This window comes from Caretta caretta, chromosome 3 (genome assembly GCF_965140235.1).
Source record: "Caretta caretta isolate rCarCar2 chromosome 3, rCarCar1.hap1, whole genome shotgun sequence".
In the NCBI taxonomy this organism is placed as follows: domain Eukaryota; kingdom Metazoa; phylum Chordata; order Testudines; family Cheloniidae; genus Caretta; species Caretta caretta.
This window is the reverse complement of record NC_134208.1, coordinates 147,460,144-147,479,380: the sequence shown is the minus strand read 5'-3', so window position 1 is coordinate 147,479,380 and position 19,237 is coordinate 147,460,144. Positions and strand designations below refer to the sequence as shown.

At 42.4% G+C, this 19,237-nt stretch overlaps 1 protein-coding gene across 1 annotated transcript in view; it reads right to left on the bottom strand.

The window, feature by feature from the left end:
• BIRC6 (baculoviral IAP repeat containing 6) overlaps nucleotides 1–19,237 on the bottom strand; it is a 319,798-nt gene that overhangs the window by 299,945 nt on the left and 616 nt on the right. The window contains 1 exon segment of the mRNA XM_048843594.2: nucleotides 2,288–2,469. Within this exon segment, the coding sequence (XP_048699551.2) occupies nucleotides 2,288–2,469 (182 nt within the window).

Here is a 19,237-nt window from a genome sequence, read left to right as displayed (position 1 = left end):
TCTCCAGCCATATTCACCATCACCCCGCAAGCTTGAATCAGAAGTGCAAAAGGCAGCAGCCAAGAGCAGGCAACTATGTGCCTTTACAGCCATAGAAGCTTCTTTAGCCTTTGAGATCAGTGACAAACTGAACTGCTAATTTGGAGACGGAAGGGTAAATTAGTAACAAAAAAAAATCAATGATATTTTGAGAAGAAATAGACAAAGTGCTGGGAAATATGAGGCTCAAAACAATATGCTAGAAAGACTGCTCATGATTAACATTGCAATATTTTAAGAGTAGCAATACCACCAAGAAATGCACACAAATTTGAACAGCATAACCTTATTTTAATCTCATTCTCCCTTGCTCCTAGTTCTCACCATTGTTACCTGCAGGTCTACAACTAGGTTTCCAGATATCAGAGGCAGGAAATGTATTTTTATTTGCAAAGCACATTGCACAATTCCTACAGTATGCTAACAGGCCACCTTCTGAGGAAGCGATTTTGTCAGATCTTTCATAGTTTGGAATTGGGAAAAACAAATATACTTCCCAATGCCATGTGCTAGCTTGCAGGCTGGTAGGTAAATGAAGATGATCATTTAAAAGGCGCACTCGTTCCCAATGGCACACACTGTGCCACCCACCTGGGGTGACTCCTGAGTTGCTGCCTACCAACCATTATTATGTACATTGTTTTCACTCCCCATAGAGCAGTAGACAACGGAAGCAAACCAATAAGAGTCTCCCAAGCTAAGGCTGCTCCTCAGAGGAAGAGCAAATTAAAATCCGCATGGCTCCTCACACTTCCTGAATCCTTCAGGAGACGAAAACTTAGTGTATTGTGTGATGAGTTTAGAGAAAGAATATTTGGGAGAAAAGAAAGAGCAGAAAGCCTCATAATGTTGTCACATGCCTATTAGAGATGGGTACAAGATATAGAATCTGATTTGTAGACGTATCATACCAAAAGTTAATAAATGTAGAGTGCGAGACTGGTGAAAGTCTTGGACTACAACGGAATACGGAGCCAGGCATGGATGAAGGGACTCTTCCACCTGATCCAGTGCACTCTTCGGAACACCTGTTTAAAATTTCCTGGGACTCTCGGGGGATGGTGTTACCACCTCTAATAATGAAAGGTAACTATACCAGACTGTTGTTGCATTAAAATAGCATTCCCTGCTTTTTTCCTGGCAATAAGGCCCTAGACTACCTGAAGCTGTTCCTGCTGATCTCCAATTCCTTCCCAGACAATAGTCTTTAAAGAGAAGAGTCACTATCCAGACCAAAGAAAAGTATCCACTACCCACTGTTTTAGGTACAGGGATCTTCTTGCTGAAACTGACATGGCCATGGAACTGAATACTGTTTGTATCACATCATAGGTGACACAGCAAACAAGCAGAACCCAGGAAAGTAAGTGTGTTGGGCTAGTTAGAGTCCTCATATGTGGCCTTGACACCCGCCAACCTTTTGTAGTCACCCAGAAGGCATATAAGCTGCATATAATTGGCAATGGTAGCGGTAAGCCTGAAGACTTGGAAAGCTCTTTTCAGAGCTAACTATCAGCATGGGCTTTTTCCTGAGTAAAAATTATGGTCTTATGTTAACATGTTATCTAACATGTGCTAACATATTTTGCAAGAGTCTGGCTTTCCTCAACCAGCTTAGTATATGTTAGAAGTACACTGCATTGTCTACAATGGACTCTCTTAAAATAGGTTAGCTAACATGTAAACATCACACCTTAACTCCTAGTCTAGACAAGACCCCAGGAATCATACTTCCATCATGAGCTAGATGGGCAAGCTTCCTTCAAGTGATATGCAATGACCAGGTGGTGTTTACAACCACCTCTCAGGTAGGGAAAAATTAGTTGATTAATGGAGGCAACATGTTAGCCATTCATCCCTCTTTCCTTGTTTTTGAAATCCTAGAAGGCACATGATCTAAGGGCTCCATAGTCTGGGCAGTGGTTTCTGGGACGGGTAGCAGGAGCTGCTGCTTGGTTGACTACAACAGAGCAGGAAATGAGTCCCTATTTCTAGTGATTGGTGGACAGGTTTCTCTTCTGAAATGCCTCAGCTGGATAGCAGAAGCAGGACTGGCTATGTGCCCTTTTTGTTCCCAGATTTTAGCTTGGACTATACCCCATCAAGTTTTGGTGGAGGGTAATTACTGCTTTATGGTGATTTACATGATCCCATTAGGCATGCAATCCTTTAATATTAAATTAACAACTCAGGACAGTTTCATTATCTCTAGTGTAGAGTCAGTATATACTAACAATTTAGAACTTACCTCTGTAACCGGCAATTCAAGTTGAACCACATCATCTTGCTTTGAAACAGGTGTTTGCAGAGCTGTGTCTAGCAGCAAGATGCCATTGAGGTCTTTCCTACATCCAACTGCATAATCATCCACAAAGATAACTTTATCCACAGCAGAAATATATTGACATTTCACCCGTCCACCTGGTTTAGCTGCATGGGAAAATACAGAAGAAAATGCTATTAAAAAAAGTAGAATTATTTATCACAATCCAGTCAAATGTTTTTTGGGACATGAGATAACTTACTGATTATTTAGCTAATTTTTTAATGTTGAAGGGGCAGTCCAGGACTAGTTTTTTTAATAGTTATATGATCAGATATCTTGAAGGCTATTGTGCCTTCCGGCAAAAGTCACTTTAAGATTAATGACATTGTTCATGTATTCTTGCCAAACAATTATCTATGACCATTTTAAGAGCTATAGTAAAAGCAGTCAATCAAGTCCGACTTTCAGTAAAAGTCTTAGTTTAGTTTTGCATGTATGTGGCAAACAAACAGTTTGCATTCATTCCTTTAAGATGATGAGTACCTCTTCTTAACTGCAGGTCAAGTTAATAGTAGGAATTAAGCTGTATAGTGAACAGATAGATCAAGCTAAAAACCCAAAAGCTGCTCAGTACTGCGGAGATGGGTGAAGCCTCTCCAAGGCCAAAGGGGACCACCAGATCACTAGTCTAACCTCTTGTATATCACACTTCTCCAACAAAACCCAGCACCTGTACACCAAACTGAACAACCAAAATATGACTGCACACAGGAGACTACACTATTGTGTTCCACAGGCACAGAATAGGTGCACCAATGCCTGAGGCCCCTGCAATGGCAGGGAATTAACTGAGATACACCCAGAAAATCCTAACTAGTGACCTACAGTCCATGCTGCAGAGAAAGGTGGAAAAAAAAAACCCACAGTCACTGCCAGCCTGACCTGGGGGAAATTTCCTTCCTGACCCCACATATGGTGATCAGTTAGATTTTGAGCAAGAACCAGCCAGCTAAGCACATGAGAGAGAATGCTCCATGCCCCCTCAGAGACCTGGTCCTCAATGTCCCATCTCCAGCTGTGGCCATCCCTAATGCGTTAGAGGAAGGAGACAAAAAATACAGTAGGGGGGACCCCTTCCTGACCCCCTCCTTTCCATCTAGAAGGAAAGGCAAGGGACTAAAGCCAATCTAATTAGTCCCAGTTAGACAAGATACCATAATCTGTACTCACGTATAGTCATCCTGATATTTTCTTCCAAGAGAGGAAAAATTTCAAATGAGGACTTAAACGTACCACTTCTAAAACATTTAAAGACATTTCAACAACAAAGGTGTACAAGACAGTAAAACTGCCATCTCTACAGCGCTCTCTTTTCATGTGTAACAGAACAATTAGAAGCCATTCAGCCTCAGCAGAACTTGATAGTCCAGATCCCATCAACTTCTGAGTAGTTTCAATTATTTTTACCAATACGTATCATTTTACATTTATGCAAGGTAACGTATATTGCCCCCATCCTCTTACACTTCAGATTAATTTTAAATATCTCAGTCCTCCAGAGTTTTCAGTAACGGTCATCAACCACAACTTCAGAACCTCCTGTATACTTCCTCCTCCAAATAATAAATTAGCTAATCCATTACTAACCTGAAAACTAGGGCTTTGGAGCTGTACTCCGGCTCTGCTCCAGGCAAAAACCTGCTGCTCCACGCTCTCCGGGCTCCGCTCGAAAGCCCTGCTGAAAACTACCCTTCTATTTATAATCGGACTATGGCTTCACCTTAGCACCTATGGTTTCTCCCTCAAACGCCAAGTGATCTACATAAAACCTACAGTTCTGAAGTCATACACAGTCTGAAATAGTTGTGACTGGTGCCCTCATCCACTAAAATTTTGGTATCAAGGACCCCTACACTCCCTGGTTTCCTTAGAGAAGTTTGTCTGTCAGTCAAAGTACTGCCTTTGCAGATCCTTGCTGAGAGGGGCATGTGCCCCACCTCAGGAACCACTGAATCATATAGGAGTTATAAAGCCTTAGTTCTAGCTGACCTAAAAAGGAGAGGACACTTTAAATGGAAAATCAAACATTTGCAAACTATACTCTTAACAACATGCTTGAGTTCCTCAGAGAGAAATGTCTATGGACAAATACAACTGCAGCCAAAGAAAATAAATTATTCTATAGAAAAAACTCATTTCTACGGACAGTAGCAAAAGTATTAAAATGTAAATTCCACTTATTTAAGCTTATAATTCATTGTCTCAAGGACTCATTGAAAATCATTTATCATGTTCAAAATTGACAAGTATTTGACATCTTCAAAATTATGCCATAAACTGCAAATATAGTTGTCTCCTCCATAGACTAACATGTACTATATAGTACTAGAGCAGGGGTGGGCAAACTTTTTGGCCCGAGGGCCACATTGGGGTGCAAACTGTGTGGAGGGCCGGGTAGGGAAGGCTGTGCCCAGGGATGAGCCGCCAAAAACTTAACTGGTTCCCTCCTCACCCCACGAGGGGGTTGTGGCCCGCCCCTGCCCCCCGGGACCTCTGCCTCATCCAACCCCCAGCGTTCCTTGATGCCCCCCCCGGAACCCCTGCCCCCTCCACGCTCCTCCCCTGACTGCCCCCAGAACAGGGTAGGAGGGTCTTGTGGGCCACCGCAGTGGATGCCCACTCGCCCCTAAGAGCCAGAGGGTCCTGCCGGGGGGCGAGGTGGGGAGTCCCAGCGGTGCTTACCTGGGGCAGCTCCCGGGAAGCATCCAGCAGGTCCCTCTGGCTCCTAGGGGTGGGGTAGCGTAGCTGGGGGGGAGGGGGGAGCAGCCACTCCCCCCACTGATCACATCAAAAGTGGTGCCTTAGGCACCAACTCTGTGGGTGCTCCGGGGCTGGAGCCCCATGGGGAAAATTTGGTGGGTGCAGAGCCCCCACCAGCAGCTCCTGGCCCCAGCTCACCTCCGCTCCGCCTCCTCCCCTGAACATGCTGCCCCGCCCTACTTCTCTGCACCGCCCCCCCCCCCCCCCCCCCGGCTACCTGCAAATCAGCTTTTTGGGGGAGGAAGCCAGGAAGAGCTGAGAAGCAGGCGGTGGCTTTGTGCTCAGGCCCAGGGAGGCAGAGGTGAGCTGGGGCGGGGAGCAGTTCCCCTGCGTGCCCCCCGGGTTACCTGCTGCAGCACGGGCAGCCCTCCTCACGCCCCCCCCCCCCCCCCCCCGCGCCACTGAACATGCCACCCCGCTCTGCTTCTCAGCCCTCCCCGGCTTCCCACGCAAACAGCTGATTTGCAGGAAGCAGAGCTGGGGGGCCGCGTTCAGGGGCGGAGGTAGAGCGGAGGCTGGGCTTGGAGCTGCTGATGGATGCTCTGCACCCACCAAATTTTCCCCATGGGTGCTCCAGCCCTGGAGCACCCACGGAGTCGGCGCCTAAGGCGCCACGTTTGGCCAGTTGTTAAATTTAGAAGCCTTTTTAGAACTGGTTGTAGTGGTTCTAAAAGGACTTTAAATTTAACAACCGGTTCCAGCGAACCGGCTCCAGCTCACCACTGGCTGTGCCTCCCCAAACAGCCTGGCCCCTGCCCCCATTCACCCCCCTCCCATTTCCCACCCCTTGACTGCCCCCCTCAGAACCCTCCACCCATCTGACCGCCCCCTATCCAACACCCTCTGCTCCCGTTCCCCATCCCCTGACCGCCCCAAACCTCCTCCCCATCCAACCGCCCAGAGTGCTGCCCACGCGGCAGCATGGCTGCAGGGGAGGGGGAACAGCCCCATGGGCTGCATGTGGCCTGCGAGCCATAATTTGCACACCTCTGTACTAGAGTCTTTTAGTTTAATAAAATAGTCTGGGCTAGAGACTTTTTCTATGAGATTATCAAGAGACTGTTTCCTTTATATTTGGATTCCTTCAATTTACTTTTGCAGAAAAGCTTTTGCTGTCAAAGGATGATCACCAAAAAACTCTACAAGGATATTTACGATTGCCACCTGGACTCTGTTTAATGTTTACAAACAGGAAAACTAGCCTACTTTCAGTTCCTAGAATTTGAATGAAATGGTTAAACAATGTCCCATATTCTACCTACACCTACAGAAGCAGATACTGCAATCAAAGACTGCTGAAGTTGCAAACCCAACTCTTAACAGCTGACTAATAACTTCCAATAGTTCAAAGGTTCAGCTCCAAGTTCTGAAGTGGACTGTGGTCTATATATGCTCTTGTGATAGCAGGACAGTCTAAAAATCAAGAATTTCAGTTTACAAATCACAGGTCCAGAAACAGGGTTTGGAAAAGTTTTAATTATCCTGGAATCATTTGAACTGTATCCTCCAAAATATTTCTAACCTTGGCAAATCATGGAACATGGAACACTACGAGCAGTCATTCTAATTACCACCCTCCATTCCACCCCCAATCACTAGTAGTTCATGGAACACTTTCTTTATACTCTTGGCATTGACATGGCTCATTTTTTCCTACACATCCCTGGCTTACAAGAGTAGGCAAAACAAGAGTCAAGCCTTCGTTCTACAGTCGTTAGGCAAACTGGTGTTCTGCTGGCAGAGTGATAGTCCAAACCAACAGTACTTGTACTCCCAAGAAATATAGAAAAATTGAATCCAGTCACAGATCCATTCCCAAATCAACAGTAAATTGGGGATGACAGGAGAAAGTATTGCAGCACGTATGCAGCAGAGGGGAAAGCAAAACCCACTCCAGCAGCCAAAGGATGGAAAACGCACAGCGCCTGCCATATGAGAAGTGAAGCATACTGAAAAGAGCAGTGTCCAAACTGAGGGGCAGATTTTGTTGTCTGTGGTTGAATCTCTTCTCCTATACAGAGGAGGGTGGTCCCTGCTTATGGTCAACATCGGACTTAAGATGATGACCAAGAGCAAACTTTTTGCCTGTGGCAAGCATCCGAGAGCAAATAGCATGTAGATTCATCATGCAATTCTGTCCCCTTAGAGATTAACTCATCCCTCCCGCCCCTCCCAAGACTCCTACTTCAATCAACGTCCAGGTTAGACAGTAAAAAGTGATTTCAGTATTTTTATTTTTGTTGTTCTGTAAGCAGATCTGTGCCACATTCACTTTCCTTCCTGACTAAAATATGCTGCTTCAATTGTTGTAAAATTGGAGTGTCAATATCGGAATTTCCATACTGGATCAAAACAGTGATCCATCTAATAGAGTATTCTGTCACCTATAGCGGCCAGTACCAGTGAATCAGAGGAAGGTCCAAAAACCCCAAAGTGAGTAAATAAAGAGTAACCTGTTCATAAGGGAAGTTTTTTACAAACCCTCTCACTTACAGGACAGTTTATAACCATTCCACTTTTTAAAAATGTTATCTAATGCTCTTGTTGTCATTACAGAGAAGTGAGATCCTCTTTGAAATTGCACTTGTGTTTCTAGCTGAATTTTGCACCCTGTTCAACATCCCAAAACGAGTCAGACCAGCTTGAAAATTGGTAGGTCAAGTCAGAGTCCAGGGTGGAGCCTATGGCAAAAACCTGAAGTTATTTTAACAAAAAGTGCTGGAGATAGAGTACTCTAAAAACTGAACTGTTTTCAAAAATTACACAAGTTTAATACTTCTATTCACACCAAGGAAACACATGAATCTTAATAGTGAATGCTCTTTGCCAAGATCTAGTGCAGTGGTACCTAAACTTTTCCCACTGTGCCCCTCCTTACCAGTAACAGAATCTGTCCACACCCCCCACTCCACTACCGCACAACTGGCTCAGCAGAGGAGCTTGCGCTGAAGGCAAAGCTGGGGGCAGAAATGGGGATGGGGGAAAGCTGGGCTTAGAGGTAGAGCTGGCCTGGAGGCAAAGCAGGGGTCTGGCTGGGACTGCAGCTGGGCTTGGGGGCAGGGTGAGGCTAGGTGGCACTCTCCCCCCTCCCCATGAGGGCTAGCTTGGGCCCTGCCACATGCCCCTGCAAACACTGCTCCATACCCTCCTAGAGGGGCACACCCCACAGTTTGGGGACCACTGATCTAGTGCATGGTAAGTACCAAAACAATGCCCATAACTTCAAATATAGATGTTATTAGGCCTTTAATTTGGAACTGCAAAGTAACATTACAAAATGCTAGAAATCTTTTCAAATCACTGGCACAACTCCCCTTTCAGAACAGGAAGGCATGGTGAAAACAGGCAAAATATAGTTGCTTGCTTCAAAATACCCTTTAACCTATGGTAGTCGCATTATGCTGGAAGCCCACAAGCTTCAGCTATTCCATTGACTAGTGTTCATAAAGTTGTGCATGTCAATGGAGTTATTCACAGGGGAGAAAGCCCCAGACCTAAGGAAGGGTTCAAATGCAGAGAGCCTTCCTCTCAAAGCTGCCAAGAAGCTGGAGGATAGAAACAAACATTCCTTCCCCCTTCCAACTGCCAAGTATGAGTGGGGAGCTTCAAATTTAAGAGACATTTTTATTGGGAGACTGCCCCCGTGTTAGGGAACAGAGCAATGAAAGACTAAGGAACTAAGCTGTGCACTAAGCTGTGCGGATCTACAATAAGCAGAACTAGGTCCAGAACTTCAGGATGAGAAAGGAGGCTTTTCTGTACCTCTATGGGAAGCTAGCTGACATTGCAATACCAAACCATGAAACTGAGTGTTCCCCTCAACAGGGACAACCCATTTGGGGTCAGGAAGCCCAGAGAGTGCGCTGTTGTGGTGTAGGTTTGCAGGTCATCGTATGGTGTATATGATTAAGATAGCAAGTGTGCCAGAGATCATACAGCTGAGCTGCCCAAACCGAGAGCCATTGATGGAACCACATCCCCATTCTGGGCCTCTCATTTGGTCACAATTTTGCATCCCACCCAGTCATACTCAGACAGCTTCTGTGGATGACATGCTGAGCACTTCCAGCTTGACTGGCAGCAGTGTCTCATGAACCTGAGGGAATGAAAAGTCCTGGCTGTTATTAGGGAGACTGACCAGGCAAGGGGCTTTGCAAATGCCACTAGTGGAACAAGTGCTGGCAGAGTAGAGGAACTAGTGGACAATTCTGCCCTCATGTGAGGCTATATCCAGCCCTTTACAAATGCTAACTGTGATATTTGTAAGAACCTGCAAAACTCTCTCTCTCTGCCCACAAATCTGTACATTATGTTTCACAATAAAGAGCTGAAGACCTACTGCAAAGGATCCCTTACACACACTCCTTCCTCCTCCTGCTAAAATGGACAGGCTGCCATCTCCCCTGCTAGTTAGGATAATGGATATCTATTAGGGCTGTCAAGCAATTAAAAAAATTAAGCGCTATTAATCACACTGTTAAACAATAATAGAAAACAGTTTAAATATTTTTGGGTGTTTTCTATATTTTTAAATATATTGATTTCAATTACAACACAGAATACAAAGTTTACAGTGCTCACTTTATATTTATTTGTTACAAATATTTGTGCTATAAAGAAACAAAGGAAATTGTATTTTTCAGTTCACCTCAAACATATACTGTAGTTCTAGCTCTTTATCATGAAAGTTGAATTTACAAATGTAGAATTATGTACAAAAAAACTGCACTCAAACAATGTAAAACTTTAGAGCCTACAAACAAGTCCACTCAGTCCTACTTCTTATTCAGTCAGACAAAAGTTTGTTTACATTTGCAGGAGATAATGCTGCCCACTTCTTGTTTACAATGTTACCTAAAGTGAGAACAGGTGTTCACATGGCACTGTTGTAGCCAGCTCTGCAAGATATTTATGTGCCAGATGTGTTAAAGATTCATATTTCCTTTCGCTTCAACCACCATTCTAGAGGACATGCGTCCATGCTAATGAGGGGATTCTACTCAACAATCCAAAGCAGTGCAGACCAACGCATGTTCACTTTCATCATCTGAATCAGACGCCACCAGCAGAAAGTTGATCCTCTTTTTTGTTTTTTTCTAGTTCGGGTTCTGTAGTTTCCACATTGGACTGTTGCTCTTTTAAGACTTCTGAAAGCATCCTCCACACCTCATCCCTCTCAGATTTTGGAAGGTACTTCAGATTCTTCAACCTTAGGTCAAGTGCTGTAGCTATCTTTAGCCATCTCACAATGGTACCTTCTTTGCATTTTGTCAAATCTGCAGTGAAAGTCTTCTTAAAACGAACATGTGCTAGGCCATCATCTGAGACTGCTATAACATGAAATAGATAGCAGAATGCAGATAAAACAGAACAGGAAACATACTATTCAGGAATTCAGTCACAAATTTAATTAACACATTTTTTTAACAAGCGTCATCAGTATGGAACCATGTCCTCTGGAACGGTGGCTGAAGCATAAAGGGGCATACGAATGTTTAGCATAAATGGCACGTAAATACCTTGCCATGCTGGCTACAAAAATGCCATGAGAACGCCTGTTCTCACTTTCAGGTGGCATTGTAAATAAGTAGTCAGCAGCATTATCTCCCATAAATGTAAACAAATGTTTGTCTTAGTGATTGGCTGAATGAGAAGTAGGACTGAGTGGACTTGTAGGCTCTAAAGTTTTAAACGGTTTTGTTTTTGAGTGTAGTTACATACAGAGTGGATAAAAATAAATTGTTTTTTTAAAAAAATATATTGGATTTTTTTATTTAAATCGGATTTTTTTGATAAAACGCTTTGAGGAAAAAACCCTCTCTCATCATAGAATAGGGATTATAAATTCTATAGTATGAGACAATAGATTCATGTAATGTTTAAAAAAAGTTCTGTAAATGAGTTCCAATAGTTCATGGATTAGGGACCCAATCTTATGGGGTTCCAGGGGCTTCTGTATAGATTATTTAGGTTAATCTTTCTATCTACCCAATGGGACTCAGTACTCAGTCTAGAAGATACCATCAGAGATGCTTAGTTTTGCAGTTCTCAAACTGTGGATTTGTGTCTCCGGAGGTACCATGCTTGTTAACAGCAAAAATGTTTTTAAATAGATAAAAATAAACAAATATATAGAGGTGAGAAACAACAGACCTCAACCCTATTGTCCCTCTGCAGATTTGTGTACAAGAAGTCAATCCCTTACCTCTCTCTAAAAGTGCAAAGTTTCAAAAAGTTCAATGAATAATAGATTGTTGGGGGCGAAACAGATCTGGACAAGGAGAAAAAGTCTGAGATAAATGTGAGAAGGGAGGGACAGGCAGTAGAAACAAAAGTGAAACTGTTTGAGCAGCATATTCCAGAAGTCTGAAGGTCTGAGTGTAGCCTTCATTGATTTGAGATCTACAATACCATTCTCTCACTATAAGGGAAAACCTATAATGGTGGCAGGCCGTAGGAGAAACCCAATTTGGGAATAAGAACCATTCAAGAAATAATATGTTTGAAAGAAAGTCACACCAGTGAACCGGGTGGAAGTCACTTAAGCACTTGGATTCAGAGACTGTTGAAGTGATAATCTCACTTTTAACAGCAGTAGCTTCTTCTGCTGGTGTAGAAAGAATATTTTCTTCCTTTGGACTAATTCATTCAAAATTGAGAAATCGTTTGGGACCTGAAAAAGCAGGAAAGCTTGTTTTTCTTTTCCAGATTATGAACACACGGGAAAATGAAGGTGAAGACAACCGAGTTAGCTGCATAAGCCAATATTTTAAGTTTCTCATATTGACCTGGCTGGCTGACAGTCTATTTAATTTTTGTTTTTTTAATATTTCATTTAATTATTTTAGTTAAAACAATTTAAACAAAAACAAACCTGATTTTAAAAAACTTGAATGTTTAACTAAAAATTCATATGCTTGTTTTGTTAAATTATATGTTTGCTACTGACGAAAAAAATCCAGAATACATAACGTTGTTGTTTTAGTTAAATAAAACAATTTAAAATGTCTGTCTGGTGATGTACTTCTCCTAATACAGCATGGCAAGAAAATCCTCCAAATACAAATGATTAACCTGTTGAACTGGAGATAGTTCACCTCCCAATGACTTCATAAACATCTGCTTCAATTACCTTTGGTAAATGAAATAATCAAACAATCATTCATTTTTTGATATAGCTGTAAAACTAGTCTGAAAAGTTTTCAGAATAAATCACTTTAAAAATATATAGTGTGTACCTTCTAAAAATGAAACCTACATCAATCTCTGAGTTGTGAATAATATGTATTAAGGTTATAACAACAAACAAGAATGCACTTTTATGTAGAAATCCATGATTAAATCGAGTCTTCCTAACTAGTGATTTAAATCAAATCCACCTTGGTTACGTTAAAAAAAAATTAAAAAAAATCAAATCTACATTTGTAAGTTGCACTTTCACGATAAAGAGACTGCATGACGGTATTGTATGAGGTGAATTGAAAAATACTATTTCTTTTATTTCTCATTTTTACAGTGCAAATATTTGTAATAAAAATATTATAAGGTGAGCACTGCACACTTTGTATTCTGTATTGTAATTAAAATCAATATATTTGAAAAATGTAGAAAAACACCCAAAAATATTTAATAAATTTCAATTGGTATTCTATTATTTAACAGTGCAATTAAAACTGCGATTAATCCCAATTAATTTTTAATCGCGATTAATTTGACAGTTAATCGCATGAGTTAACTGCGATCAATCAGCAGCCCTAATATCTATCCTAAAGGGATCCTGAAATCCCAGCAACAGATTGGGCATCTCGTTTGCCTCCTTGTAAACCCCATGATCCACCTAGCAGATGGAGGTGCTGCTTTCCTTTTATCACCACCCCTTAGCCATCCTCTCTTCACCCCCATCAGTTACATCACAAGCAGCCTCCATGTCATGTAGAGCAGCAAGTGCACAGGATTTGGTCCAGTCCCTTAATGATTAAATTTTACACCTGAAAACAGACCCATGTTTTTTCTTTGCCTTTTTGCACAGAATCTTTTGTGGGATTTTCAAAAAGTACCTAAAGGCACTTAGATGCACAAGTTCCACTGATACTCAATGGGGCTTATGCAACTAAATCCTTAAGTGATTTTGAAAAATATCCCATTAAGTCCTTACCTTGTCAAGGCATGGCTTGGCACTCCTGAATATGGTTACTCACATACCTGGGTTTTGCATATGCTCCAGTTCAACTGGCCCTGGATCTTTTCCTCTGCCCAAATCGAACCATGAGTCAAACATCAGCTTGAGACCAGCTGACAACATGATGGTTTATGTCTAGACATGTCACCAAGTTAAGGCTGCAACACAAGTGGTGAAAGATGTGGCATCAGAAGATCTTGTTCACTGTAGGTATAGCTTGCAAGTGAGCTATTGGGGCTATTACACCAGCAGTCTCGACCCATATTAGAGACTAAGGTGCACGTGGTGGTTAGCCTTACTCGAAATAAATCTAATCCAAACAATGGTTGTAATGCATGTGCAACACTAGAAGTATGAGCAGACATGAGGAGTGTTACAGGCATTTTAGAGGGACTACAGTCATTACATTTAGGGGAAGATACCAAATGTCTCTAGTGTAGATAAGGCCAGAAAAACATTTTTGATTTACACTTGGTTCACATAGGCAAGGTTGGTCTCCAAAACCATGCGAATTAGATACTTTTGCCTCCAATGAAAACTCAACGTGAAGCACCATTTTGTTGCTTAGACACTATTCCTTGCCCAAGTTACACATTGGTTTTTGCCAGTATCACAGCTACAGCTACCTCTTTAGAAGAGCTTTTAACAAAAGTAAGAGGTGTTAAACCTTGCGTAAAGGCCAGATACACGTTTCATTAATTTGTTTTGGACCTACCTAAATTCTCTAGAGTGGCTGTAACTGGGGAAAGTATTTACCCATTTTTCCCCTAGTTTAAGTTGAGAGCACAGAATAGCTACCTTCATTTAGAAGCATGACAGTGTTTAACTGGAGGATAAATGAACTCAGAGTTTTGAGAGTGTTTTTGAATCCTTCAGAATGAAAGGCAAATCAGAAGTACATCATTTATTTGCTACATTTTGTTTCAAGCTAAGGTAGTTCTCTGTACAAAAATATTATAATATGTTGACTGTCGTGGTTTAATTTAATTCCAGTTACATGGTCCTAAATGTATTTACTTTAACAGTGGCATAATGGAGTTGTAAGTTTATTTCATCAGTTAAATATAAATAATATCCTTTTCATTTAATTTTTTAAACTTCCAACTAAACACATGTAAATTAGGCAAGCAAAGTTCTATTCCTTCTTGTGCATCATCCTTGTCAGCCATAAAGAATAATAATTTACCTTGCAATAACTGTGGTTCTTCGAGATGGTTGTCCATATGGATTCCACTTTTGATGCAGACATACCCCCAGGCATGCAAGATCTAGCCCTCTTTCCAGCTAGCAGCGTCGATTAGAATCACATCTGTGCCCTGGACATCCTCTTGGCTCACACACAACCCCCAAAGGCATAAAGGGAAGAGCAGGGACAACTGTCCCTCAGTTTCTTTGAGTGTACAAAATCCTGTTGCTATGGGACTCCATTGACGCAAGGAAGGATGGCACGTTGGGGATTCCATATGGACAACACATCTCAGAGATCCACAATCCCTGGAAGGTAAGTAACTGTTTCTCCTTCTTGGTATGATTGTCCATGTGGATTCCACTTCTGGCGACTAGCAAGCAGTGACCTGAGTCAGGAAGTGACTGCTAGGAGTGCTATTTAAAACAAGGATTGCAGGGCAGCTCTATTTAAGTGAGCATCTGTTCTTCAAGCCTCAACTAAGGAATAGTGGTGGGTAAAGTGTGGACTGATCACCATTTAGCGCTGTCTTGCTAATTTCTGGAGTAGAGATGACCCTTAGAGAAGGCATAGAAACTTCCTGAGCCCAAGTGGAATGGGCTCTAAGGAGCAAATGTGAATGCAAGATAGCTCTCTTGTAACAGGATCTATAGTTAGATACCTATTTGGACAACTTTTACCCTATCTGCAAAGGCTAAAAACAGCCTTGGGAAACTTCTGGAGGGCCTTGTCTCATCCAGGATATGCAGTTTGGCTTTCCCTCTGATTTGAGTGGGGCTTGGAAAGAAAACTGGGAGGCTGATCAACTGATTCAAATGAAAATTGTTCACATTTTAGTCAGGAAATGGGGAGGGGGGAGGTCCTAAAAGTCACCTTATCTTTATGGAATACCACATAGAGTGAACCAACCATAATGTCCCCTACCTGCTAAGCTGATGTTCTGACCACTAAAATGGCGTTCTTTTTACTCGTCTATGAAGACTGGGGGCTCAAAATTAGGTCCCATTAGGTCACTTAACACCATGTTGAGGCCCCAAAAAAGAAAGGGATCCCAGACGGAGGGAAACGTGGTTGATTCCTTGAGGGTCTCATTCAAGAGTAGCATGCGAAAATATAGTAGGACCGACTTGGAGAATGATGTGAAGATACTACACGCAAGCTTACACTTACAGAGCTGATGGATAGTCTGAAAGGTTTTACAATAGCAGATAATCCTGAATAGCAGAAATAGGGGTTCCAAAGAAGACAGGTGATGCTTTGCTGCTCAAATAGAAAACCTCTTCTATTCTGCTGCACAAGTCAGTCTAGTAGAGGTTTTTCTGCTACATGCTAAAACATTCTGCACTTCAGCAAAAACAATTTATTTCAACGGCAGTTAACCAGCCACCATCCAGTCTGTCAGACATAATACTGAAACTGGGTGCAATATCTGACCTCTATTTTGCTAAACCAGGTACGGTAGAACAAGTAATGTGATCAAAGACTGTGTTGACAGGTTCACCAGATCCAAATGCCAGAACTGTCTGGCCCCAGAGATGCTTGGCCAGTTCCAACAATCCCTCACTAATAGGCATGGAGGAGAGCAAAATTTGTAATTTGTGCAATTTTTCTTGCAGTATTTCCACCAAAATCTCCAAAACATCTATCATGCCTCATGAGATGGAAGATCAATTGACCTTCCATCTCCTACTAGTGTTCTTGCTCACCCTCATGCTCCTGCTGGTGCAGACTGAAAGACAGTACCAAATGACCCTCAGAAACAGACGTATGATGTCTTATAGGGGAGGCAAGTGAAGAGTGGTGGAGGAAGTTTTCCTAACTGGTTGCACATTAAGTTCAATACAGCCAATAGGGCAATCTCTGGATTCTCTTCCAGACCAAAACAGTTAACAATAGGGTGAGTGAGGGGCAGCAGACACCTCCCTGATATGTTCATAAGGAGAAGAAGAAAATGAAAATACTTCTTCCAGGGGAGTGGGGAGAGCTATCCTATCTGTTGTCAAAGGGCATTCTCAAATCCTACCCACAATCTGAACAGGATCACTCACTGGGACCAAGGCAACAGCACTTCTAAAAAGGACAGGTTAGAACAGCGGACGAGAAGAGCAATGGGGACTCTGGTTGTGTGGTCACAAAGATCCCTCAGTACTGAGAACACCTTGGGTACTGAAAAAGTCCGTGCACGAGATCAGCATCATAGGCACAGAGGTTATCAATACCAAGAGCACTGGTACCAGGGGAAATGAAGACCGCAGTTTCTGGTGATACTGTGTGTGCTTGGTAACCAGCCAGTGCTGATGCGTCAAAAGGACCTGCTCTGGGCAGCGAACTGCCTTTCAGAAGAGGAGAATAAGCAGAAACAGAGACATGATGGATCTTGTGTCTCATTCTACTAGACGCCAGAGAGGGTGACCTATGCCTACACTCATGCTGGAACCAACATACCTTCCGACACTTCTTTGATGACAACAGAGGGCGGGGGTGAGCTCTGCCATGGTCAGTAGTCAAGGGGTTCAATCTCCTGAAAAGCGAACCTGGTAGTTGATGGTAGAGTTCTAGTTCACAGGAGCACTAGTCAAAAGTGACTGTTCAGGCTTGGCAGAATCTTTTGCCTCAGGCTCTGAAAAGGGACACTCCTTGCTTTGTGCGTCCTCTTGGAGAAGGAGAGATATATCCAGTACCTTTCAGGGATGGGTCCCTTTGCAAGGCAAAGAACGCACCTAGAGTGCCCAGCACCGTGTGGGATAGTAACCCCACAAAAGGGGCAAGTTTTAAATCCCAAGGATTTTGTTTCAGCCACTATGGCTGAGGTCCTGATATAATATATTTAGGAGATCTCTCTTCTAAGAGCTTTTTGTCAAACTTTTGTCAGAGCTTTTTGTTGTAAACAACAAATATTGTTAATTTATATTACCACAGCACCTATGGACCCTAGTAATAGGCCAAGATCGCACCATGCTAGGTGCTATACAAACAGAGCAAAAAACATTTACCACTACCTATCCTAACAAGATTTTTACAGTGCACGTAGTAAGGGGACACTGCAGAGGTTCCATCTCTCTGTTATAGGAAGTAAGAAGGAACTAAGGCCATTTGGGTCCACTCTATCCTTTATACCCCCAGGCAAGGTGGCACAAGGACATCCAAGGAATAGGTGCATTCCCAACAGGCACTGTTAGCCAAAAAGAATCTGCTCTCAGACATATGCATGCCGGAAATGGAATACATGTTGACAATTATTCAAAAAAGAACAAAGGTTCTCCAGGCCAAACTAAGCACTCAGTGGAAACTTTGCAATTGTGTTGCCACTGATGGATCATCATAGATGAAACTTTGATACTTAGTAAATGAGAGACTTCAGAATTGAGACCATTTCGGAATTATATATTTTAATGTATGAAAGAAAAAAGTGTGTACAGATTTCTAACCTTTGCTCACTTGCAAAGTTCAATCTCATAATTTAATTGCTAATATTCAATGAGAAAGTGTATTTATTATCCAAGCCTAACTGGCAAAATTTGTGAGAAACCAGCACAGGCCCTGACTTTACCAAGCTATATCCTGTGTACTGCCATCAATACTTCCTTCTTTTGAGATTTTGGTGACCACTACCAATGGAAGTCCTCTTCATAAAGTCTAGCTACATAATATTAAAATCAATAGTGAAAGCAGGAGTATAGTAACATATTAGAATTAGATTTTTGTATATTAAAGATTTTCCCCAAACTATGAAATCCTGTCAGAATATTCTATTCTACTGGTGTTTGAAAGATAATTAATGAACTGGGAAACTGATCTAATCCTCATACATGGAACTTATTTTCCAACTATCAGTTTCCTAATCAGGACAGAAGAAAAAGTGGATAATTATTACAGTAAGTGTTGAACTCTTATGCCCACAGATGCAGTGAATAGCAAGAACTTTTTAACATAACAGTAAAAACATTATTGTTGTCACCAATGAGAATCAAGGAGCACAGAAGCCCTCAGGAAAACCTCAGAAGGGTTTCTGAATCTGAAGTCATTTGATATTAAAGTTGATTTGGAACAGAAGTCAAACATTACCTCTCAACCTAAAATAAATTTCAATCAACATGATCTATATCATAAACTTAATATCTGGATTTATAAAGTTTAGATCAAGACTCAATTAGCACCACACAGTAACTGGCATCTTCATCAGTAAAGATTAAAGTAAAGCCCTATACAGTCTAGCGGGTTGGTACTAATAACTGGCAACCTTCACTGTGCACTACTATTACTTACAAAGCAACAACTAAATTAGTATAAAAACAAAATCAAGGCCACTCCAACACATAATCCACTTTGTTTCGCAACTGTTTAGCTTTATTCCTTAAATAACTCTAATACAGATGCTCCACTGGCACCTCATCAGTTATCGGTCTGTATTTTATTTTTCAAGAACAAGGAAGTCTTAGTGCTGGCCACGGCGCTGCCCCTGCCCATAAGCCTCTGAGGAAAGCAACAATTTATCAGGTTTGATCAACAGAGGCAGGAAAGCTCAGGAGAGCCCCAAAAGACCGAAAATACCGAGCGGAGCCCAGCCCCGCCTGCCCGCCCACGCGCAACCCCCTCACCCCCGTTCTCACCGGTTTTTAACCGGGCAGCGGCCCGTCTCGGCGGGGATCCCCAGTCTCCTCAGATACGGGAGCAAGACCAGGACCGGTCCTGAGGAGGCGTCTCCCAGCCGCAAACCCGGGTTACCCCCAGGCACAGGAGAACCGGG